This window comes from Notamacropus eugenii, chromosome 2 (assembly GCF_028372415.1).
Source record: "Notamacropus eugenii isolate mMacEug1 chromosome 2, mMacEug1.pri_v2, whole genome shotgun sequence".
NCBI classification, from domain to species: domain Eukaryota; kingdom Metazoa; phylum Chordata; class Mammalia; order Diprotodontia; family Macropodidae; genus Notamacropus; species Notamacropus eugenii.
In genome coordinates this window covers 185,577,495-185,604,003 of record NC_092873.1, presented here as the reverse complement: position 1 = coordinate 185,604,003, position 26,509 = coordinate 185,577,495, and the positions used below count along the sequence as shown (strand labels likewise).

Here is a 26,509-nt window from a genome sequence, read left to right as displayed (position 1 = left end):
GTTTCAAAGCTATCCTTTTTTTCTGTATTTCTCTAAGAATTTCTTTCTGTTCTGTCCTGTTATTTTTTAAAGAAATGCTCTAATGACCCTATTTGCTTTCCTTTTTTTTTTGTCACTATCACTGTAACTTTTAGTATCTTGAAATTCACCCTCACCCATTAAAATTACAAAAGAAAATACCTTTTCTTGAAACATATCAACATAGTCAAGCAAAACAAATCCACACATTAGCTATGTCTTAAAATGTATGTTTTGTTCTATTTCTCTAAGCTGATATTTTATCTGGGTTGATTTTGTCTTGTTACTTTGCTGAAGTTAATTGTATCAGTTAAATGTTTGGGTTCTCCAGGAAGATTATATCTTCAACAAATGTTTCTTTGTGTATACTTATTCCCTCAATTTAATTTTCTTGCCTTCTTGCTATAGATAGCATTTTTAGTTCTATGTCATCCAAGACATCCTTGCTCTACCTCTCATCTTATTGAAAAGGTGTCTTATTTTTTTGCCATTACATATGATACTGATATGTGGTTTTAGATATATACTATTTACCGTATTAAGGAAAGGTTCATTTATTCTGAAACTTTTTAGTGTTTCTTAGTTTAGTGTTTCTTTTAGTGGGTGTTGTATTTTGTTAAAAGATTTTTCTGCATCTATTGATATCATATAAATTGTATTTTTATTGATGTGATCTATTATATTTATAATAATTTTCCTAATATTAAACCAACCCTGCATGCTTATTATGAATCTTACCTAGTCATGGTATACTCTTTAAAATATGTTGCTGTAACTTCTCTGCTAATATTTTTATTCATTGTATTTGCATCAATAGTCATTAGGGATACAGGCCTATGGTTTTCTTTTTCTTTTTTGCTTTAGCTCTTCCTTCTTTAGGTATCAAGATCATATTATAGAGTTGTTCTTTTAATATTTGATAGAATTTACTTGTAAATCCATCTACTCCTGGGTTTTTTTCTTTGGGAATTCATTTATGACTGGATCAGTTTCTTTTTGTGAGATATCTAACTTTTTAAAAAATTCTACTCAGTTACTTTTGCTTTGTTTGTCCCTTTTGGTAGATTTGTCTAGGTCTATAAGAAATACTTGATAGTCCCCAACTATGCCAGTTTTGCTATCTGTTTCTCTAATTCAATTAATTTTTCCTTTAATACTTGGATACCATGCCATTTGATGTATAATGCCTTTAAGCAGTTATGTAGTTTGTATGTAACTATGTCTGTTTTTACTGTTGTCTTTTCTGAGAAAATGCTTGCTACTCCTGCATTTTTTTAGTTCACCCAAAGCAAATTAAATTCTGTTCCATTTGCTCATTTTAACTGTGTCAGTCTGTTTCAGATATGTTTCTTATAAGAAATATATTGTTAAATTCTACATTTTAGTCCATTGCTTAACTTTTCCTGTTTTATGAATGAGTTCATCCCTTTCATGTTCATGATTATCAGTATTAATCCTATTTTCTTAACCTAATCTTTATCCTCTGCTTCATTTCCACTTTATATATCTCATATGTACAGTTATTTGCATCTTGTCTTCATTAGAATGTGAGCTCCCTGAGGACAGGAATTGTATTTTTGCTTTTTTGTTGGTATCCCTAGTGTTTAGCATAGTGCTTGGAATTAGTTAAACATTAAATGAATTAAAAGAATATATTAAATGCTTGTTGACTATCTTATTGCTATGTAAGTTCAGTTCCTTTATTACCTTTTGCCCAAACTGTTACATTAGTCTCCTTTGCTTCAGAACTTTGTCCCCTCCAGCTCATCCTATATATACCACTGCCTCACTCAAAAGGTTTCTGTAATTCTGCATTGCTTACTCTTTAAATATTCATGTTCTTTAGATTGGCAAGCATGACCTTCCTTAGTCTGGTAGCAACTTTTTTTTTTTTTAAGCCTTTTCACACATTTTTCAGTCTTCACCTGCCCTGGTTTAGGCATGCCAGCCTGATTTTCTTAGAAAATGTCATGCATTTTTAGTTTTTTGGTATCTTTGCTTTTTTCATTCCATATATATGATAAATTCTCATTTCTATACTTTCACTATTTGAACTATTTATTCTTGAAGACTCAACTTACATGCCATTTTCATCTTTTTTCTCATTAACAGACTGAACTCAAGAAAAAAGTGAACTTTTATTGAACTTTGTACTTCTCACACTTTTGCACTGTATGTTGTATTTGTATTCTTTTAAATAAATCTTTTAAAGGGTAAATGGATTGTCTTTGAAAATTTGCCTTATCTTTTATGTTTTAAGACTAAAAATAGATACCAAGATAGTTGGGTTATATTTGGTGGACAGTGTTCTAGTAGAAAGAACGTGAGCTTAGACATCAGGAAAACAAGTTTCTTTCTTTACAATTTTTATTGATATCATTTGTTTTTATCTGCTTTTCCCAAAACACTGGCCTTCTTCCCCCCCTTAGCAAGCCATCCCTAAGAACAAAGATTTTTTAAAGGGAGGGAGAAAAAATCCAGTTCAGCAAAACTAATCAACACACTTTTAACAATGATATTATATGAAGTGTTCCATGTTTATAGGTTCCCACCTCTCCCATGGAACAGGAGTATGTAGTGAGATGAATCTCTTCTATTTTTCATTTGGGGGGCCAAATTTGAAGACTAAGTTTGTCCTCCCTGCTGTATAATTAAGAAACTGTGCCCTTGGTGAACTCAGTCATTAGGTATTATGCTAGGTTATGGCGCAAAGAAGAAAAGGAGTCTCTGTTTTCAAAGAGAGTACATCTGGAACCACAATGTGAACATATAGAAGCATATACTGAATAAATGCAAAATGGTTTTGATGGAGAGAGTACTGTCATTTAGGGATCTAGGAAAGATCTCTGTAAAATATAGGGCTTGAACAGAGTTTTGGAGAAAACAAGGGATTCTGAGAGACATGAGGCTATCTTAGAATGGTAGAATGTTGGGAGAATTTTTTCAGGTTGAGCATATTTGTAAGTATCAGAGAAGAAATCAGTAGTTTGGGAGAAATTAAGATTGGCATGGGGGATATTTGTAGGGAAAATCTGCAAAATTAAATGGGAGAGGATGGGATCACGGTTAGATTTATAGGGATTGAACTCAGTTAAGGAGAGGGGCCTCTTCATTAGAGACTAGGAGTTAGTAGTAAAGGAGAGAAATGACAATGATGTCAAGGGGTTTTATACAGATTTTATAGACGGGGAGAACAGAAAGTTCATGGCCAATGGCCTCTTATTTTTTCAGTAAAATATGAAGTGATGTCCTCAGCTAAAAGAGTGAGGGACAGAGTGATACAGGAGTCCACAGAGGATTTTTCTTGAAATTCAATGAGGTATATTTCAATTCGATATATTTATTGAGCATCTGCCCTATATAAAGCATAGTGCCAGATCTTTTTTGTGGGTAAAAGATGAGGAGTTTACAAACCTGTCTTTGGAAAATTAATGCAACAAATGAGAGTAACAATTGAAAATTATACATTACTTTTAAAGTTTGTGAAGCTCTTTTCATACATTGGCTCACTTGAGCTTTAGTAACTGTAAGGTAGGTATTACGTTTGTTATTCCCATTTTACAGATGTGGAAGTTGAGATTCAGAAGTGACTTACCAACATTACATAGATAGTAAGCATCAGAGACAGAAATTCAAGTATAGGATAAAGCAGAATTTGGTAAAGATGAGACAAAATAGCATGAAGACTCACTGGAAGAAAATCAGAATTTTTTTTTTTAATCACAGTAAATGTTATTTACATTGAATTAATGATATAAGTTCTTGAACAAAAGTATACAGTGATGATAGTAATGAAAATTTCATGTTATGTATTGCATACAATGTCACTACTTTAGAAGCTGTAGAAGGAAGATATGCCTGTTTTATCCATTATTTTATTTTACTATTATATGTAACAGGTAACATTTATTTTTACTTTTTTTGAGAATTCAAGTGTTCAGAAGTTCACCTAAAAACTCTTTGGAGGGTGATGAAAGGTAGTTTTCAGAAGTAATTGTGAAGTAAAGCCTAGCAGCCTAAAATCCTGTGTTTAGACTAACTCCAGTCATCGTGTTCAAAGAAACTTTCTCTTGAAAAATACTTTTTGTAATGGTATTTTGGGGGTTTTTTTTTGTTTTTTTTTTTATTTATTTTTAATGCTCTAAAATCACTACCATAAAACTTAGATTTCTTTTTCCCCTACTTACCCCCCACCACTCCCCTCCCTCCCCAGAACGGCATACAATTCTATATAGGATCTACACATACGTTCCTGTTGAATACATTTTCATTGTGGTCATGGTGTGTAGAAGAACTAAAATAAATGGGAGAAATCATATAACAAACCAAAACATAACACACACACAGACACACACACACACACACACACACACACACACACACACACACACATATATACACATGATCTGCTACATTCTGCGATTGAATTCCATAGTTCTTTCTCTAAATGTGGAAGGCATTTTGCCTTAGAAGACCATTGGGAATTTTTTTTTTTAATGTCCTTGCATGTAATGGTATTTTGTGTATGTATGCATGTAAGTATATATGGGGTGTGTGTGTGTGTGTGTGTGTGTGTGTGTGTGTGTGTAGAAAGAAAGAGAGGGAGAGGGTAGGGGGTAGAAGAGAGGAGCTCCTCTATTGTTCAGTACATCTCAGTTTGGCTCCCCCCATGTAACTTTCGTCAAATCACCTAATTTCTCTGGACCATGAATTAGTACAGTACCTACTACTAGTACATAGTAGGTGTTTTAATAAATTTTTAACAACTAGCTGATCTCCAGTTTGTCCTGTAAAATAAGTAGGTTGAACTAAATGGCCCCTGTAGTTCCTGCCAACTTTATTTCTGTGACCCCAGTATCCTGTGACATACTCAGGAACTAACTCTTCTAAACTTGTGAAATATTATAGAAAAATTTTCTCACATGTTTGTCGTACCTCAGTTCTTTAATTTAATCTCCAGAATCATTGACCAACATCTGTTACTTAAACATTTTAGAATGTTAAATGTTTGCTTCTGTACATAAAACTTAGATACTGATTAGCACCTGTTTTTTTCCCATATGTATCTAATTTATTGTAACTAATAAGCATGTTTTTTATATTAAGAAATTTTTTACATTAAGAAATGCACAATTTGTGTGGAATTTAATATCTATTGGATACTTAGTGACACTTCTGAACTGAACACTGATTTTCTTGGGTGACTTAGATTACTTTAAATATTTGTGGACTGGACTAAATAGTTTCAGAGTTCCTTTCTAACCCCATAATTATATGATTCTGTAAGTAACTTCTAAGCACCTATTAAAATGGTCTGTTGTGACCGGTTTACAATTCACCTTTATTCATGTAACCCAGATTGTTTGGCTATTCCACAATTGATGGGTACCTCCTTTGTTTCCTATTCTTTGCTACTATAAAAAGTACTGCGGTAAATGTTTCGGTATATATGGGGTCTTTTTATCATTGATTTCCTTAAGGCATATGCTTTGTTGCTTTTTCCAACCCCTCTTAATTCTAGTGCCTTTCCTCTCTTAATTATTTCCTATTTATTCTATAACTTGTTTGTACATGTTTTTGCCCCATAACACTGTAAGTTCCTTGAGATCAGATATTGTCTTTTGACTCTTTTTGTATCCCCTAGCAGAGTGTCTAGCATTTAATAAATATGATTGATTGAGTAGTAGCATCTTTGGGTTAGAAGGAAGTGACTTCTCTCCATTATTTCATATTGCTTTACAGAGTAGCTGCACTAATTCACAGCTCCAGTATCAGGGCATTACTGTGTCTGACTTTCTCCTACCTTGATTATTTGTTCACCCTTTGTCATCTTTACCAATTTCTGACTGAGTGAGATGAAACCTCAGAGTTGTTTTGATTTGCATTAATGTGCATTCTCCTGTTTATTTAGAGCAGTCTTTTATATGGTTATTACCATTTTGTAATTCTTTTGAGAGCTGTTTGTTCATATCCTTTGATCACTTATCTATTGGTGAATGACTATTGGTCTTATGTATTTGTGATAATTGCCTATATATCCTGGTTCTCTTATCAGTGATATTTGACGCAGTTTTTTCCCCCAAGTTGTCTATTTCCCTTCTTATCTTAGTTATATTAATTTTATTTTTGAAAAAACCTTTCAGTTTTATGTGATCAAAATTATCTGCTTTATATTTTAATCTTCTCTATTCCTTATTTGGTTAAGAATTTACAACCTAGTTATATATGACCTAATTCTCTCCTAATTTTTCTATAGTATGCCCTTTACTATTTAGGTCACATATCCATTTAGAGTTTATTGTGGTATAGAATATAAGATGTTGGTCTAATTTCTGCCAACCTGTTTTCCTCACAATTCTTGTTAAGTAAGGAAGGTCTAGGTAATTTTTGTTTGTGAAATTTATTGTATACTGGGTTATAAAGCAATTTATTTTTTATTCTTATGTAAACTTTTCCATTCTTCTCTCTGTTTTTTTAATCCATACCAAGGAGAATTTTGATAATTAGTGCTTTATGATATTATCTGACATCCAGAAGTGTACTGTGCCCTGTTCCTTCCTACCTTTTTTTGTTTCCTTTGGTTATCTAGATTTTTTTGTTCCTCCAAATTTTGTTACTATTTTGCCTTTTTAAAATATCTCCATGGTAATTTGATTGGCATAGCAGGAAATCTGTAAGTTAATTTAAGTAATATTTTCATTTTTGTTATATTGACATCACCGAGCCATGAGCACTGGGATAGCTCTCTAGTAATTTCAGTTCTTTATTTCCTTAAGGAATATTTTGTGATTATATCTATATAAGTATCAGGTGTTTTTTGGTAAACTGATCCCCAGGTAAGAATATCTGAAATATTACAATGTATATATTTTATAGTTATTTTGAATGGAACTTCCCTTCCTATTATTCCCTTATGGATCTAACTATATAATTATTTTGTTGGGGGGAGCTTATTTTCTATCTTTTTACTTTGCTGAAGCCATTGTTTTAATTAACTTCTTTGGTAACTTCCTAGGATTTTCTGAATAAACCATTACATAATGATTTATCAGTAAATAGATAGAATTTTGTCTCTTTTTTCACTTTATGCCATTAATTTCTTTCTCTTGCCTTACTGCTACTCCTAACATTTCTGGAACTGTGACAAGTAACAGAGAAGAGAGAATCCTTGTTTTACTTCTGTTTTTATTGGAAAAGCTTCTAGGATATCTCCATTACATATAATACTAGCATGTGTGTGTGTGTGTTAATCCTAGCTTTTGATTTTGGTTAGACAAGTTCTGTTATATTTTTTTAAAAGGTCTGGTACATGTTGGAAATTTTTAGCATATGATGTGTATTGTCTTTGTCAGAGGTTTATTTCTATGTTGATATATCATGTTTCTGATGCTTTTGTTTTTTAACATTTCGTTTTTAAATTGTGTTTTTATTTTCTTAATGGTGAATCAAACTTGCATCCATGCAACAATTCAGCTTGAGCATAGTGCATTTTGTGTGTGTGTGGATGAATTACTATAGTATTTTTGCCAGGATTTTACCCTCCTTGAAAAAAGATTCTTGTTGGTTTCTGACCAGGCTGTCCAGATGCCTTACTGTCTACTTGGGTATCTCTGTCTAGATGCTATACTTTCTTTCCCCTTAAGCTTAGGAATTTTCTGTTCTTCCCTGTCTGTTATTAGTACCACTATTCTCCTAGGCAGTGCAGTAGATAAAGCATTGAGACTGGAGTAAAGAAGACCTGAGTTCAAATTTGGCCTCAGATATTTACTAACTTTGTGACACCCTGGACAAAGTCACTTAACCTTTGTTTGTCTTGATTTCTTCTCTTTTTTTTTTCTTAAATTTATTTGTTTATGTTTAGTTTTCAACATTCACTTTGAGAAGAGTTTGAGTCCCAAATTTCCCCCCCATTTCTCCCTTCTACCACAAGATGGTATGTAATTTGATATAGGCTCTACATATACATTCACATTCAACCTATTTTGACATTAGTCATGTTATAAAGAAGAATTAGAACCAATGGAACAAACCATGAGAAAGAAGAAAGAAAAAAAGAGAACAAATAATATGCTTCAATCTGCATTCAGACTCCATAGTTCCTTTTCTGGATATGGACAGCATTTTTCATCATGAGTCCTTTGGATCCTTGCATTGCTAAGAAAAGATGAGTCCATCAAAGTTTAGCCATCACACATTGTTTGCCTTGATTTCTTAACCTGCAAAATGGGAATAATAACAGTTCCTAGTTTGCAGAGATGTTAGGATCAGATGAGATGATATTTGCAAAGTGTATATCGTATTTATTTGCTTCGCTAGGCACCCAAACTTGAAGCCCTTGAATTTGATTTCAGCACCCTCATCAAGATTTTTGAGCAGGAGAATGCTGTAGTCATGAGCCTTAGGTAGACTGTTTTGGCAGCTGCATGAAAGATGACAAAGAAGAAAGACAAGAAACTATTACAGAATGTCAGGTTAAAAATAATAAGTGTCTGAACTAGACTGGAGACTTCTAAGAAAAGAGAAGTGGCTTAAGGGACAGTTTGTGGAGGCAGAATCAATAAGACTTGGAAGTTGATTAGATATGCAAAAGGAGGACAAGAATCAGAGATGATTCTAAGGTTGTAAATCAGGGTGAGTAGAAGGTTAATGGTAATGCTCAACAGAAATAAAAGATGTGTGGAGAATATGAGAGCAGTTAAAGGCAAAGATAATGAGTTTTATTTTACATCTTCTTTCAGGTTTGCTCTTTGACCTGGAGATAAAGAAAATAGACTATGGGATTTGGGGATTGGGAAAGTAGGCATGTCAGAAGGCCAAAGATGTAGAATTAGGGTGCTGTGGGATTTTAGAGTAATGATGAAGATTTTTTAAAGCAATTGTTCATAGATTCCAGACTTGATTAAGGTTGTCTAGCATATCTAGGATAGAGCTAATATTTTCAGTAAAATGGGATATCAGTGATGAGAGAGCAGAATGATTGGAGACTGTAAAGAAGAGTTGGAGGGGGAAGTAGGAGTGAGAGAGTGGAGAAGAAAATAAGTCTTGGTGTGACGATTAGCATCAAGTTTGAAATATAGTCCCCAAGTTGGATGGACCCTTGAGTGTTATGATGAAATCTAAGTTGTGACTGATGTGAGGAAGATATAGATTTAGTAAAAGTTAGGTTGGTGAGGAAGACACGAAGTCACAGTGTATTGTGTATTATCAACATGGATGTTGAAATCTAAAGAGCTATAGAATTTGGAGAAGAAATAATGTTTCAAATTTATTGCACTTAAAATTTTTACCACTAGTTTTTAAGAAATCCTAATTAATTTTTCTGTAGTTTTCTTTTTGTAAATCATGTATCACCACTGCATGGTACTTAAAGAATAAATCATTGTAATTAAACCGAAGTAAGTTCATTTCACAAAATGACAACTTAAAATTTTAAGAATTATGAGACAGACCCAGTCACTTTAAAATAAAACACGAGCAGTTTTTTTTTTAACCTTAATATTTTAAAGTGCATGTCAAAAGAATTGCTATCCTCCAGTGCAGCTTAGTAGAAAGGACTATATAAGCAATGATAAATTGCTCACGTGTGAACTGTAACCGTCTTTTCCAGCTTCACTCATCGTTCCCTCAACTGTCTTAAGAGTTAGATCAAATGTTTCCATTTGATTATCATGATTTGTTTCTCCATGTACTCACTGAAGGATGGTGACTTAATGGACATGTTGAGACTCACTCAGTTTTTCTGTGGTTGATGTTAAACCCTATCAACTCACACTTTTGAAAATGCCAGGGGAATCTAGATTTGTACAGTGTGTTTCAGCCTATAGTATTGGGGAAATTTATAATAACACAAATAAAATTGATATTTCCATAGACAAAGTGGAACAGAAAGCGAGAATTATACTTTGAACTACAAATCTTTGGTTGCAGTGTTGCTTCTAGCACAGTATCTAGTACAAGTATTCGTTTAGTTGAATTGAATTTGAAAAGGTATTTAGATAACTGGACTGTATCTTTTCTACTTCAGCTCTTAGCATAACTTATCTTGGCAAGCAGTACTCAGGATTTCTTTTAGGTTAAAAGAAAAGGAATACAATGTTATTTAAGATCCTTTGTGTTTTTTTTTAAATGAATGCATGTAGCCCAAATGTTGGTTTTAGTTTTTTTAAGAAATACTATTATAAAATGTTAGAATCTGTTTTTTATTATTACTGACCCAATTTCAAAATTAACTTGAAAAAACTTCTGAATTTTAAGAGTACAGTAATTGAGTCTTGTGTTTTTTAAAAAAAAAAAAAGCACATGGTTGGGATTGCCTCTTGGAACCTATTAAAGATGTTGAAACTTGCATGTTGAGGTTTAGTGGCTGCTGAGGTTGAAATTAAGATATAAAGTTTGTTTTTCTCCCCAAAACCTTGGTAAGTTTGCATTTTCTCTCATTTTTACTGTAGCAGTTTTACTTAACTGATACAGATGTTTCAGGCTAGCAGATAGAAGTTTTATTTTGAACTTGACTAAGTGGGAAATAAGTTTAAAGATACAGATAGTCAACCCATTTGGCCTGGGAAAAGCAGGGAAGATATAATAACTTCTATTTTTTAAAATAAATTTTTATTGATTTTTTTTGTACTTTATATCATAATTTTCCTCTGCTCTCTTTCCCGTTACCCTTCCCATAGAGCCATTCCATATAACAAATAGTATTTTTTTAAAAAAAAACTAAAGAGGAAAAAGCAGCACAATCAACCAGTATATTGAAAAAGTATAAAACCATATGCAATACCTATTTACCTATCACCTCCACAAAGGGATTGGTTGGAAATGCCCTTACATGGTTTTTTTTTGAATGGTATACTTTTGACTTTTTAAAATATGGTTATTCTTTCCATTTACATTGTTGTAGTCATTGTATATATTGTTTTCTTTGCCCTGCTTACTTCACTCCATATCAGTTCATGTAGATCTTTCCATGCTTCTCTGTATTTACCACATTTATTATTTTTTTTAGCAACAATAATATTCCATTATATTCATGCTACAATTTGTTTAGCCCAACCAATGGATATCTACTTTGTTTCTAATTTGCTATCACAGATAGTGCATGTGTATAGTATACATGATGACTTTTTATTATTGGCTTCTTTGGTATATAAATCCAGTAATGTAATTCCTAGGTCATAGATATGGACATTTTATTTGCGTAATTCCAAATTGCTTTCAGAAATGGTTGTGCCAGTTCATAGCTCCACCAACAATACATCTATGTGCTTACCTTCCTACAATCCCTCCAAAAGTCAGACAGTCAGTAAACATTTATTGTATCGACTGTTTGCCAGGCACTGCTGGGGCTGTAAAAGGGCAGGAGACAATCTCTGCCCTTGAGAAGTTCACAGTCTAATGGGGGAGGCCACAAGCTGTGTTACATATAGGTTAAGTAGATAATAATTAAAAGCATAGGAGGCATTCAAAATAACAGGAATTGGGAAAGGCTTCCAGTAGAAGATGGGAATTCTCATTGGAATTTAAAGAAAGCCAGCAGGTGGAGATGAGAAAGAATAGCACTCGAGGCATGGGTGAATGCCAGAAAAAATGCCAGTACCCAACAGTGACTATTGTCATTTTTGTCATCTTTGCCAATTTTCAAAATATGAATTGGAACCTCAGGATTGTTTTGATTTTCATTTCTCTTACTAGTTTTTAAAATATTTAAAGGCCACTATGTGAAAAATTAAATTAGTTGTCTTTAACTCCAAAGAGGAAAACTACTGGCATGGGTAGAATTTGCGGAGGAATAAGTTTAGCTTCATTGTCAAGAAAAACTTTTTAACAAGTGTAACTATTTAAAAGTGAAATAATGTCAGATTAAGACATTAGAACTCATTTTGGGCAGGGTGTGATGTGATGTAGGCAAGTTCCTTAGGTAAGAGGTTTGGAAAAAGGGATGCCCTAGGAAGTTGAGGATGGAAGGAAAATTTTGAAATAATTGTGAAACAGTTAGAGAGATGTAAAAGAATTGTTTAGTTGAAGTGAGAGCGTAGTTAAGATTATGCAACATATATTTGTAGTTGGCCTACTCAACATAATGTCATGGTTTTTTTCTTGTTCAGTTCAGCAAGATGTGACTAGAAGGTAAGGAAGGCAACAGGTGTTCATGGGAGTAATTAAAGATTAGGGTTTGGCCAAGCATGATTAAGTCAAGTGATTCCGTGGTATAGTATATAGTCGAACTAGTTTACCAACGGGTCAGTATGGAGAAGGGATGGAAGTGTAGTCAGCCACAGGTGATGGCTTACAAAAGAATTAAGGGGGCAAAGAGAATAGATGACATTAAAAATTAAGAACAGGATTAGAAGTCTTAAGAAAGAAGCAAAATGAAATGATAAGAGCATGATCAGATAAAAGAATTTCTGAATTCATAATGTGGAAGTGGAACACTTCTCTTTAATGGCAAGATCTGGGACATGACTATCTCTGTGTGTAGTTGAGACTGGATGTAGGAGTAGGTCATGCAGTTGAGTAGATTGAGGAACTGAGAGGTAAGAATATTTAAGGGTGTATCAATATGTATGTTGAAGTCCTCTAGAATTAGGGCAAGAGGTAGGGTGTGGTGAAGGACTAAGAACCAAACGCTGCTCCCTGGCAGATCATAACCAGAATCTTGATGTGGTAATAAATTTGGATTGAATGAAACTCATAGGAAGGGGCTATTAAGTGATGATGGTAGAGGTAAAATCTGAAAGTAGCAATGGGAAGCAAGGGATATTTCAGTTCACCAACCATGACCCAGTGGGTTGAGGAGTATGAGTGTCAGTAGAATTAGTTCTTGAAAGAGTAACCAGGAATGCAATGGAATCAAGGGGATCTAGGGCTCAGTGAAAGCTGGAAGATAGATAGAGAAAGGAAAATGTTTAAAATGAAAGCAAGTTTATTTATTATGGATCAGGCAACCTAGAGAGCACAGCAGAAGGAGGAATGGATCTGGAGTAGGACATTGAGAGTTAGAATCGAAAGCAGGTTTAAGAGCAGAAGTTGGGGATGTGGATGGGGAAACTGGATTGTTCAGTGGTAGTAGGAGTTCACAATCTCTAGGATAAGGAGAGCATGAAGGAGTAGCAGTATACATACCCTTGCATAAATGAATCTAAACCAAGTTTCTTGGCTGGGGGAGTTCATTGAAGGAGGCATGTGATTATATTGTTTATGGACCTTATTTGAGATCCAATATCATAGCAAGTGTATGTGTCCCATTAGACCTTCCTTGTCTCAAAGAAGACAGGATTAGGTGACGCTAGGGTTCAGCTCTCAGGAAGTTTACATTCTACCAGGGTAGCAATACAGCATGTACACAAAGAAGTGTAGGGTTGATTGTATTCTCTTCTTCACATTAACAGGGTAGATTTCCCTGGGAAGCAGGACTTGAAGCTAAGAGATCCAAGAGTCAGAAGGATTGTATTTCAGACATGGGTGACTGTGCAGAGGCATGGAGATAGGTGATGGCATGATCTTTCTTTTGTTAAGTGATTCTGAAGTCCTTTCCCTTCCCTGTAAGAAAAAAGCTTATGGTCTGTGCCTGACAGTTACTTGGAAATCTTCAACTCTATTCATTTTGACATCATGGAAATTGATTAAAGTAGCAATCAGTTATTGCCTGTCATTTCAACTCATTCCTATGTTATAATGTTCTTTGAAGATTAGATATTAATTGTTACCTCTAGGAGCATTGTTTAAAATGATCATATTTTATTGAGTAAATTATTCATTTTTTTTTTATTTTCCAAAGATTTATTGAAGCAGTAATAGGTTGGTCAGACACTGGCTGGAAATAAAAAGCAGTTTTATGGTATTCAAAAACACTTCTTAAAAAAGTATGAAAGCACAAGATATCATTGTAAACTAGATTTTGTTGTAAACTTTCTAAATCTTTTATGAAGGTCAGTTCGTAAGAACTAAAGCCTATTCCATTATAGCTATCCAAATCTATCTTGCGCTCTTGGAAAACTGCAGAAAGGCACTTAAAAGCTGTTTCTTTAACATATGGAATTCTCTTTTCTTCTTGCTGGTAAGATTCTACTGCACTCAGCTCACATTTTTCATTCCAGATCATCATGATGTTGAGAAGTTTCATTGATGACCTGTCCATCTCTAGTTTGAACAGTCTTAATTAGGAGAGTTCTCTTTGAATGGGTGTCAACCAGAGAGTGTGAGTCAAGGTTGGTTTCCCTCAGATTCAGGGAAGAGAAATTGGGAAGAGGCAGAGCAATTCTGCTCTCCTCTCCTTCCAGCAGTTTCCTGTAGGTGGCAATCTCAATATCAAGCGCCATCTTGACATTCAACAGGTCCTGGTATTCACGGAGGTGGCGCGCCATTTCTTCTTTCATGTTCTGGATTTCATCCTGCAGGCGGCCAATAGTGTCTTGGTAGTTAGCATCTGGCGTTCCAGGGATTCATTAGTTCCTTTAAGTGCATCCACCTTGCAGGTGAGGGACTGCACCTGTCGTCGGTACTCAAATTCTTGCTTAGCCTGGCGCAGGGCATCATTGTTCCTATTAGCAGCTTCAGAGAGATCAGCAAATTTGGACTTGTACCACTCCTCAGCCTCCTGAAGGTTCTTGGCAGCCACGCTTTCGTACTGCTGACGGACATCACGAAGGGCTGCAGTGAGGTCAGGCTTGGCAACATCCACGTCGATCTGAACGTGCTGCTCTTGAATCTGGGCCTGCAGTTCTTGGATCTCCTCATCATGAAGTTTCTTCGAGAAAGCAGTCTCTTCTTGCAGGGATTCAACTTTACGCTCCAGGTCTAGACGTGCCAAAGAAGCATTGTCAACATCCTGTCTGAAAGACTGCAAGGTGCTCTCGGCTTCCTCTCTCTGCATCATCTCCTCTTGCAACTTCTCGCGGAGCCGCATGATGTCCTCGGCCAGGTTGTCCCTCTCCACCTCCACCCGGGCTTTGTCGTTGGTGAGCTGGTCCACCTGCCGGCGCAGCTCCCGCATCTCCTCCTCGTGCAGGTCCCCCAGGCGCGACTTGCCCTGCGCTTTGAGCTGCTCCAGCTCGGCCAGCAAGATCTTGTTCTGCTGCTCCAGAAATCGCACCTTGTCGATGTAGTTGGCGAAGCGGTCGTTGAGCTCCTGCAGCTCCACCTTCTCGTTGGTGCGGGTGTTCCTGAACTCGGTGTTGATGGCATCGGCCAGAGAGAAGTCCACCGAGTCCTGCAGCAGCCTCACTCCCGGGATCGGGGCGCTGCTCCTCAGGCGCACGGCCGACGAGCGCGTAGCGTACACGCCACCTGGGGAGGACGAGTACACGCTGCGGGTGCTGCTCGGCCGGATGGTGCTGCCCGGGCTGTAGCGGGTGGTCGAGGTCACGTAGCTGCGGCTGGAGCTGGGCCGGCCGCCCGCGCTGCTGCCGCCGAACATCCTGCAGTACGAGGAGGAGGATACGGACCGGGTGGACATGGCTGGAGGGCTGCTGCGTGGAGCGCGACCCGCGAAGAGAGAGGGGCGGTGGCGGTGGCAGCAGCGCTGGCTGCGGCTAAGGCGACGAGAGCTGGGAGACTGGAGAGTCAGAGAGCGGGTAAATTATTCATTTTATTGAAATGTTATAAGATAACTTGTTTTGAGCCATGGTTTTTGTTAAGCTTCTATGGTAAAATAGTCTTAAAAGTCATCACTTGTCCAAGATATTTGTTCCTTTTTAGAAGGAAAAAATACATCTTTTATTTCATTTTGTGCGTGGATTGTAGGAAGAGGCATCCTAGAATAACATAGAAGCTTGGGCTACATATTTTTTTCTTATTTGTAAAAAATTGAGACAAAAGCGATTAAGGGAATTTTTATAGCCATTAGGATATGCAGAAGTCCCCATTCCATTTTTTTCATACGTTGTGGTTTCTTAGTAGCATACATATTTCTGCAGAATGAGCGTTCTTGAAAGCCTCAAGTGAAAATGCAATGTAATGAAAACGTTTGCTGCTTATTGCTCTAGCTTTTCCATGAAATAAAATTTAATGTTGGGATCTTGTGGTTTGCTTTGTAATCTTCCTACTTGAACCTTAAAATGAAAGGGAATGGGAAAAATTACGCGGAACTTAACATTGTTTCTTAATAACTGCTCAGAAATTGTAGAAGGGAAGAAGTTTCAAACTATTGGCTAAAATGAGGTTTGTTAATTATCTTTTCATATCCTCTGTCTTTTGTATCACTTTCTTCCATTGCGTGGCTAACAGTTGATGGAATTTCATTTTTTCAGCCTTTTTTTTTTCTGGCAGTAAAAAACTTTCCTCCCATAAATTCCTATTCCAGTGCCTCATTGTGTTCTGGGTAGCTCTGACTTCTTGAATGCCATGCCAGCAGAGTCCCTTCCTTTGGCAGATCCTAGAAACTTGAAGAGTTCACATATGGAACCAGCAGACTACTCTGTTGTTTGTTGACCAGTAGGTTGGCAATATACTATTGCGCTGCTACTGCTTTTTAGAGTTTTATTCCTAATGATAAAACAAGTTACTAGTTGTCATACTATACAGTATAGGCATGAATAATTCAAACCTTTATCCTTTCTTATTTCTTAATTCTGAAACACATTTTTCAGCATAATTTTTGCTATTCTTACATATTCCCATCTTTGCATCAAAGACTTCAAGTATCAGTGTATCTTTTGACTTGGGTAATCTCATAGCACTATGCCTGGCACATATTAAGTACTTAATAAACACTTTTTGACCTGAATATTTGTAGAATTTCTTTTCCTATTTATCCTCTGCAACCGACATTTATACAAATGTTACACTTATTGCGGTTGTATTTCTCTAATTATGTTCATCTTAAGCCCTTTAAGACAAGATGATCAAGTAAATATTCCATGAAACTATGTTTGTTGTTGCCAAGGAAAATGTATGAACCGGTCTTAGATTTAGTTGTAACTTCTTCTGTTTGATTTCATTTATTGCACAGATTCTTATACATATGATTCAGTTGCTCCAATAACTTGTCACATAGTTGGTCAGGGAATTAAGCTTTATCATGAATGAAGTTAGTGCTTATGTGGCATAAGAACTGTATTTCTTCATATCTTCTACTCTTTCCTGCCACTTTGTCACTATCCTTACAGGAGTAAAAGTATTATCAAGGATCTTTTAGTACTTTTCTTTATTTCATTGATTTCAGTGATTAAACAGTTCTTCATTGTTGACCAACTTACAGGTAGTAGGACTCTACTAGCTTTGCTAGTCCTAGATGAAATAGACACATTCTGGTGCTATGGTCTTAATTTAAGCCTTTGTAGTTGGTAGAACGAAATGTGCCTGTTCTTGTACTCTGCAGGCTTTCTTTTTTACCTCCATACTGCCATACTATTTGGAGGACTATTATGGAAGTTTTTGTGTGCTGAAGTTATAAATTTTTTTACGTTTGTTTATTTCGAACTTAAATACAGAAAGACATGAAAAAAGAACATCTATGTATACAGCACAACATAAGAGGTTTTAATATGAAACTATGAATTTCAGTTTCACAGCTTACTTTTTTGAAAAGCTGTGCTATAAATATGATACATCATTTTTAAAGCTGCTGTGCTTTTCTGTACTTCTAAGTTTTGTTTTCTGCTTTGCACTTTTTTACCCTCCCTCCCCAGCCCACACTAGAGAAGTCCACCATTAGACACAAATATATGTGTATGTATGTACATGTGCACATGTGTGTAATACCGTATGTGCTACCATTAAAAACAAACGTGTCTTTGTGTGGAATGTGGATAGCATCTTCTTTCATAGGTCCTCTGTAGTTGATTTATTTGTAATATTCAAATTGACTTAAAAAACTCAAAGTTGTTCTTAGAATAATACTGTTGTTACTGTGTACAACATTCTCTTGGTTATGCTTATTTCTCTTCATTATTTCATGCAAGTCTTCATGTTTTTCTAAAATCAACCAGCACATCATTTCCTATAGCTCATTAGTATTCCATCACAATCATATACCACAACTTGTTTAGCCATTCCCCAATTGAAGGACATTCTCAATTTCCAGTTCTTTGCTACTACAAAGAGAGCTGTTATAAATATTTTAGAACGTATAAATTCTTTTCCTTTATGCCTGATCCCCTTGGGAAACAGATCTACTAGTGGTATTGCTGGGTTAAAGGGTATGCCGAGGTTTCTAACTCTTTGAGCATAATTCCAGATTGCTCTCCACTGGTTCATTTCACAGTTCCACCAACAGTGAATTAGTGTCCCAATTTTTCCACATCCCCTCCAACATTTGTTGCTTTCCCCTTCTAAAATTTTAGCCAATCTGATAGGTATAAAATGATATCTCAAAGTTGTTTTAATTTGCATTTCTCTAGTCAATGGTGGTTGAGATCATTTTTTCATATGATTATAGATAGCTTTGATTTTTTTTTTGTCTGTAAATCTTCTGTTCATATTCTTTGGCCATGTTATTAATTGGGAAGTGACTCATATTCTTATAAACTTGACAAGTTCCTATATATTTGAGATATGATACCTTTAATTTGAGAAACTCTACAAAATTTTTCTCCCAATTTTCTGTTTTCCTTCTAATCTTGGCTACATAGGTTTTATTTGTACAAACCCTTTTTAATTTAATGTAGATATTAACCATTTTATACTTCACAATGTACTTCATCTTTTTTTATTCATAAATTGTTCTCCTGTCCATAAATCTAATAGGTAATATGTTCATGTTCTTCTAATTTTCTTATGCCATCTCTCTCTTTACATCCAAGTCATGTTTCCATTTTGACCGTATCTTGGTAAATGGTATAACAATCTATACCTAGTTTCCTCCAGACTACTTTCTAACTTTCCCAACCATTTTTTTTTTTTTTACCAAATAATAAATTCTTATCCCAAAAGCTTAAATCTTTACATTTATCAAACAACAGGTTACTAATAAGCATTTACTGCTGTGTATTGCATGCCTACTCTGTTCCACTGATCTACCTTTCTATTTTTTTGCCACTACCAGATAGTTTTGATAATTACTGCCTTACAGCATAGTTTGAAGTCTGGAACTGCTAAACCTTCCTTTACTTTTTTTTCATGAATTTCCTTGATATTTTTGATCTTTTATTCTTCCAAATGAATTTTATTATTTTTTGTCACTCAGTAAAATAATTTTTTGGCAAGTTAATTGGGATGATATTGAATAAAAGGATTAGGCAAAATTATCACTTTTATTATATTCACTCTTCCTCCCCATGAGCAATTAATGTTTCTTCAGTTATTTGAATTTAATTGCCATTATTTGTATAAAATGTGTTTTCTACTTATGTTCATGTAGTTCCTGAGTTTGTTTTGGTGGGTATGCTCCCAGTTATGTTATACTGTCTACAGTTATTTTAAATGGAGTATTTTTACTAGATCTTCTTTGCAGAGTTTCGTTGGTGATATATAGAAATACTAATAATTTTTGTGGGTTTATTTTATATCCTGCTGCTTTGCTAAAATTATTGTTTCCACTAACTTTTTAGTTGAATCTTTAGCATTTCCCAAGTATATCATCATATTGTTGACAAAAAGAGATAGTTTTATTATCTCTTTGTCCATTCTGATTTCTTCTATTTTTTTCCTTCTTATTGCATTTATAATGCAATACTGAATAGTATTGGTGACAGTGGGCATCTTTATTTCACTCCTGATCTTATTAAGAAGACGTCTAAAGCTTATCCTCATTACAAATAACGTTTGATGATGGTTTTTGGTAGATGCTTCTTATCATTTTAAGGGAAAAATCCCTCATACCTACGCTTTCAAGTGTTTTTAATAGAAATGAGTGTTGCATTTTATTAAAGGCTTTTTCTTCATCTATTGATATAATTATATGATTTTTATTACCTTTGTTACCGATATAATCAATTATATTAATAGTTTTATTTATGTTAAACCATCCCTGCATTCCTGGTATAAATCCCAGGTGGGCACACTGTATCCTTGTAGTATGTTGTCATAGTCTCCTAGCTAGTGTTTTATCTAGGATTTTTGAAATCATATTCATTAATGAAATTGGTCTATAATTTACTCTTCCTGGTTTAGATAGCAGTATCATACTTGTTTCATAAAAGGAGTTTGATAGGATTCCTTCTTTGCTTACTATTTCAAATAATTTATTTAATGTTGGTATTAGTTCATGTTTAAATGCTTGTTAGAATTCACTTGTAAACCCCTCTGCTCCTGTTGCTTTTTTCTTAGGAAGCTCATTTATTTCAATTTCAATTTATTCGGTTTTTTCTTTCTCTATAAGTTTCTTTAGATGTTCTCTTTCCTCTTCTTTTAATGTAGGCAGTTTATGTTTTTGTAAATGTTCTTCCATTTCACTTAAATTTTTAAATTTATTGGCATATGAGTGGACAAAATAACTCCTTATGATTGCTCTGATTTTTATCTTCATTAGTGGTGTTATTCACCTTCTTCATTTCTAATACTAATGATTTGTTTTTCTTCTCCCCATTTTTTACCATATTAATCCATGGTTTATCTATTTTGTTGGGTTTTTCATAAAACCAACTCTAATTTTATGTAGTAATTCAGTGGTTTTCTTTCACTTGATTTTATTAATTTCATCTTTGATTTTTATGACTTCTAATTTGGTATTTGAGAATTTTTAATTTGTTCTTTTTCTAGTTTTTAAAATTACATACCCAGGTCATTGGTCTGCTCTTTCTCTATTTTATTGATATAATCATTTAGAGATATATATTTTCTTGATGTTATATATTTCAGTTCATAAAGTGATAGTGCAGATTATACTTTCACTATTCTCTTGGGCATGTTTAATATCCTAAAAATTGATAATAAGTATTCATTAAAATTTATGAATTTTTAACTTAATCTTCATTTCTGTGTATGGAAGTTTTTCTTTAATCTGCTTTGGTTATAAGGATTCTCTTTTATTTAAAGATGTCTAAGCAAACAAAAAGCATAGGTCCCATCTCCCCACCACCCCTGCTATTTTTTCACACAATATCTCTTGACATTAAATTGTATATGCTTTATCACTATGGAGAAACAAAGTGATAAGATGTTTCCCTTTAGAACACTTTAGGGGAATTTTTACAATATTTGCCTTTTCTTTTTTGTCACATTCTTTTTTTTTCCACTTCTAATAATAAATCATTTATTATTACAGATAAATTTGACCAGTTTTGGGCCATTAATCGGAAACTCATGGAATATCCTGCGGAAGATAATGGATTTCGATACATACCTTTTAGAATATATCAGGTAGGAAATATTTTAACAAATAGCCATTTATGATCTTTGCAAAATTAGTTCTTGATATATTCTAGTAGCTAGTCAATTTTTGTGCATACCATAATATTGGTCATGAAGTAATATTGAGCCATTATTAATGTTCTCTAGTTGTATAGCTTGTGGCTACAGCTAAAGTAGAGAGAATGCTGATATAATTGACTAAAGTTTCTGATTACCTAATGGGCAAATCATTGGTGGTTTAGAGTATGTGAAACAACAATTGTTCCTTACGTCTTCTTTATGGCAGGTTTTTACAGAACCTCAAAGCCCTAAGAAAACTCAGAAGCTCATCTGTTCAATATTGAGCACTTATTCAATTCTGGGTTGTTTTGTTTGGGTTTTGTTTTTTTTCTGCCAGTGTAAAAGGTACAACTATGAATATTTTGGCTTAAATGAGGTCTTATTAATATTAAATTACTTTAATGGATCTATAGTCACATCAGAGTATGAAACAATCACATAGACGATTCTTTGTGGGGGTGGGAAGTGGATTCTTTTTAACAGGGCTAATTGCAAGCCCTTCACACCTACTTCCCCATCTTATGTGATTCTCGTCCATGTTTTCCCATACGTTCACCAGTGAGAATCTGCGGACCTTGTTCATTTTCTTTTAACATCACAAGGATGCCAGTGGAGCACAGAAGCCATCCAGTGGTTTGTGGTATGTTACAGCCCGACCACATCCATCACCAGTCTCTCTCTTGCCCTTTAGGTGATTTTCAAATTCATTTCTTCAGAATCTCTAGTGCTGTATACTACAATGGATAGAGTATAAGAGTACCAGGTCTGGAGTCAGGAAGATTGGCCTTCCTGAGTGCAAATACAGCTGTAGACACTCACTAGCTGTGTAACCCTGGGCAAGTCACTTAACCCTATTTGCAGGGTTTCCTCATCTTTAAAATGATCTGGAGAAGGAAATGGCAAACCACTCTAGAATTTCTGCCAAGAAAACCCAACTCAGACCATAAAGAGTTGGATATGACTAAAAAACAACGTAAATCACTTGAGAAGAACACTGATAATTAAAAAGATAGACCTTTATTTCCAGGAGAAGTTGGGATTCTGAATAGAACTTTGTAACTCTCAAAGGTGATCAATAGACTGACTTAATAGTCTATTCTATAATTTTGCTAGGAATTGAAGTCAGTTTCATTTATAGATTGCAGGTGCCATTTTTCTTTATTTTTTTAAAACTAAGATACTTGCCCTTCTCTGATCTTGTAGTATCTTTCTTAATGCCCTCTGATCTTTCAAAAATGACTAACAGTGCTACAGTAAGCACCATTGCTAGTTCTTTCACTATACTGGAATGTAGTTCATCTAGGTAAGATGAATTGAATTCAAGGGCAGCTCCTAACTATTCTTTTTCTCTCTGTTCACTTATCTTGGGAATCAGCTCTCTGTTAGGCATTTTTGTTTTATCCTGTCCAGTTCAAAGATTATTCTCCTTAGTAGAGTGAATAAAGCAAAATTAAGAATTGAATAGTTTTGTCTTTTCTGTTATCACCATCCCAAGTGAAGTCAGCAAGGATTTATTAAGTGCTTCCTTTGTGCTCAGCATTGTGCTGAGCAGCATTCCTGTTCTATTTTGGATGTACTTCTTTTCAATAATATAAAAAAAGAAAACCTTTTTTGTAATCAAACTTCAGATGCTTCATTCTGAAGCTCAGCACTTCTGATATCCTTTAAGGGTCTCCATTATCTATTCTTGCTTCTGTCTTTTGAAAGTGTTCAAATATTAATTTAAAAATCTAAGTTGGATATAGTCTTTGTGCAAGGACGTTACCATTTTCCTTCTCATGAAATTATTTTTCTTCATGCTTTCATAATTTCATTTTTAAAAATTTGCCGTTATTCACAAGCTCACTTCCTCTATTCAGAGAATCCAACCTGTACTTCCTTTGAATCCTTTAAAATCTGTTCTTGCAGAAGGAGAAAGGTAGGAGTCATTTTTAGAAATGGAAGCTAGGACATCAGAAATTAAGTTGGCACTTCCTAAATTGAAAAACATGCCAATTTTTTTAGATTATAGTGTGCTAAAGTGTTGGTTTGTGGGTTCTGAGTACTAGGAACAATAGAAATAAATGGAGAATTATGGCCACATTTATTAGGTTTTTCCCAGCCTCATTCCCAGACTTGTGGCTCTATTGATAAGGAAGTAGTAGACAGCCAGATAGTCAGCACTTTTCTCCATAAGCAAAATACAGTAATGGGTTGCGTTTTAGAAAAATACTTAACTTAAAATTCCTATTCACATATATTCTAGCTGAGGCATACAACCCCACCCTACCACCACCATTTAAATGCTGTAAAGAAAAAATTCATAAAGTTCTACTCTCGTTGTGATATGATGATGACTCAGGTACTCAGATAGTGTGAGCAGAAGGCAAGCTGTAGTCACAGAGATGTCCTGTAAACAGTGGGAGCTTGGAGTTTGAAGCTCAGGAGGGAGATCACTCTCATCCCTTAAATTCTATCAGCTGACATATTTTCATTTCTATTTCTATAAACATCTCTTGAATCCATTCCATTTTTTCTAGTCATACTGCAGCCTCCTTAATGTAGGACCTCATATCCTCTCAAACCTACTGTGACAATAGCTTCCTAATTGGTCTCCTTGCACCTTGTGTCTTCTCTCTACAATACATATTCCACTTCACTACTCAAAGTCCAAGTCTAACCATGTCACTCTCCTGATCATGAAATTCCTGTGGTTCCCTCTTCCCTTTGCGATTGAATATAAAACAGCATTTAAAGCCCTTGACATTCTAGTTTTAGTTCATCTTTCCAAGCTCTTGTTACACATTAACTCCATCCACCCACTTAGACAGCTAGGAGCAGTGTAGATAGATATATTCAAAGCCAGCCTCAGACACTTATTTCTAGCACTGTGACCCTGAGCAAGTAGTCACTTAATCTGTCTACCTCAGTTTCCCCAGTCATAAAATGGGGATAATAATAGCACTTACCTTACAAGATTTTTATGAGAATCAAATGAAATAATATTTGTAAAGCACTCAGTCGCACAGTTGCTGGAAAATAGTAGGTATTTAATAAATGCTTATTCCCTTCTCCTTCTCTTCCCCAATCTGTGCTCTAGCCAGACTGAACTGTGGTGATTAGATCATATGAGACATTCTGTCTTCTTCCTCTGGGTCTTTTCACTAGCAAAACACCATGCCTAGATTGCTCTTCATCTTCCTTTCTACCTCACAGAAATCCTGGCTTCCTTCAAGGCTCAGTCACCACCATTTGAAGAGACTTTTCCTTTTCCTTTTCCTTATTTGTGCCTTACTTCCATCTCCACGTATTTATTTTGTATATATTCTTAATTTACTTAGCTGTGACTATGTGTGTATCACCCCACTCCAGTAGAGTGTCAACTTTTTGAGAGCAGGGAGCCCTGATTCCCATCTCAATACCTTAATAAATATTTGATTGATTGGAGATTGAGATTTGAGAATCAATCTGCATAGAGACAATAAACATTAAGGGCAAAATGTTTCTGATATAAAGAGAAAACAAATCCCTATCATCAAAGGACTTATGTTCTACTGGAAGTGAGGTTTTAATACTCTACATTTACAAGTGAATATACATACATCAGTATATATTACCAACCATTTTTTGGCAGGATTAAGAAACACCTCTGTAGGAGGTGGTACCTGAGCTATGATTATTTGAGAATGAGGTGAGGGTGTATATTTTACAGGCCTGGATGATTTGTGTCAGTGCACAAAGGGAAGAAATGGAATGTTTTGTATATAGAACAGGTGTGTGCAGCAGAAAGGGTGGAGAGCAATTTAAGAAGAATGGAAAGGGCATGAAGGGGAGTAATATGAAATAAGACAGGAAAGGCCGGAGGGAACCAGCCTATAAAAGATTCAGTGCTAGACTGAGGATTTTATATTGTTACCTAAAAATTATAGGAAACGCTTGAAGATTTTTGGGCAGGTGGAGTGGGATCATGTGGATGACATGGTCATATGAGTTTTAGGAATATTATTTTGGCAGAATGGATTATGGATGAGTGAGATTGAAGACAAAGAGGTCAGTTAGAAAGCATTGCAGTAGTCCAAGTGAGAGGCGATGAAGGCAAACTTTGTGATTAAGTGAAGAGAGAGGAACAGATCGGAGGGATTTTGTGGAGTTAATAGTCTACAAGACTTTCAAACTGATTAGATTTGAGGGTAAAGGAAGAAGACAGCATAATTGTTGGGGGACTCATGTACTGAAAGGACAGGGATGCCATAAGCAGAAATGAGGAAGTTTGGAACTGGGGAAGAGAATATGATTGTTAAGAGAGTGAATGCAAAAGTGAATAGTAGTAGGCTGTAGTGCAAAGCAATCATTTTGAAATCATAGAATCTTTGTTCAAGCCCCCAGTCTGTTATTTAGTAGCTGTTTTAGTTGAACCAAATCACAACCTCTTTGAGCCTTATTTTCTGATCTGTAAAATGAGGGATGGAATTGGATGATTTACATGCCCACCCTTCTCTCCTCAATCCTTTATTCACCTAAAAGATCAAGAACCACCAAAGTAGTTAGAGAGGTAGAATAATGCTCTCAGAAACCAGAGGAGAAGAGGAAATTCAGAAAGAAGTGGTGGTCAGCAGTACCAAATCCTTCCAAGATCAGGGATGATGAGGAAGCAATTGAATCTGACCACTGAAGAGCTTTGAGAAAGCAGTTTCTCTAATACAGTAGTGTTGGAAATCAGATTGCAAAAGAACTGAGAGATGGTTAAAAACCAGAGGCATGGGTATAGACAGCTTTTTAGAGCAGTTTGATAGTAAAGAAGTGAAAGAGTAACTGGATACAGTAGAATGGTCAAAGGAAAGACCTTTTACCTTAAAAAAAAGGTTACACGTAGATAGAAGCCAGTGGAGGAGACAGATTGACACAGCTAGAGAGAAAAATCATTGCCAGAGCAAGGAAGAAGCAGGAAAAGACTCAAGGGAGTTAGAAGGATTATCTAAGAATGGATAATACTTTTCCTTTTGAAGCAAGAGGGAAGGAGCTGAAAATGGGTATTGATGTTAAGTTTTCAGGAATGGAGTTTAGGAGAGCATCTGTCAAATATCCTCTTTATAAACGTGGTCATTCTTGAATAGGATATTGTAACTTGCAAGTGAATTGGATTTAAGTGAGAAAGGATTATGCAGAATCACCAACTTCACTTTCTCCTCTGAAGCTATCCGGGTCCAGTAGCTAAATATAAATC

The 26,509-nt window shown here is 35.2% G+C and overlaps 2 protein-coding genes across 5 annotated transcripts in view; one reads left to right on the top strand and one right to left on the bottom strand.

The window, feature by feature from the left end:
* Nucleotides 1-26,509, top strand: part of ATG5 (autophagy related 5) — a 145,719-nt gene that overhangs the window by 66,010 nt on the left and 53,200 nt on the right. For all 4 annotated transcript variants that reach the window (XM_072642957.1, XM_072642959.1, XM_072642960.1 and 1 more), the window contains exon 6: nucleotides 21,161-21,255. In XM_072642957.1, the coding sequence (XP_072499058.1) occupies nucleotides 21,161-21,255 (95 nt within the window). The remainder of the gene's footprint in view (nucleotides 1-21,160; nucleotides 21,256-26,509) is intronic.
* LOC140526600 (vimentin-like) lies at nucleotides 13,775-15,487 on the bottom strand. The gene is given in 2 exon segments (XM_072642955.1): nucleotides 13,775-14,440; nucleotides 14,443-15,487. Coding segments are annotated over 2 exon segments (1,365 nt in total). The 5' UTR covers nucleotides 15,473-15,487; the 3' UTR covers nucleotides 13,775-14,105.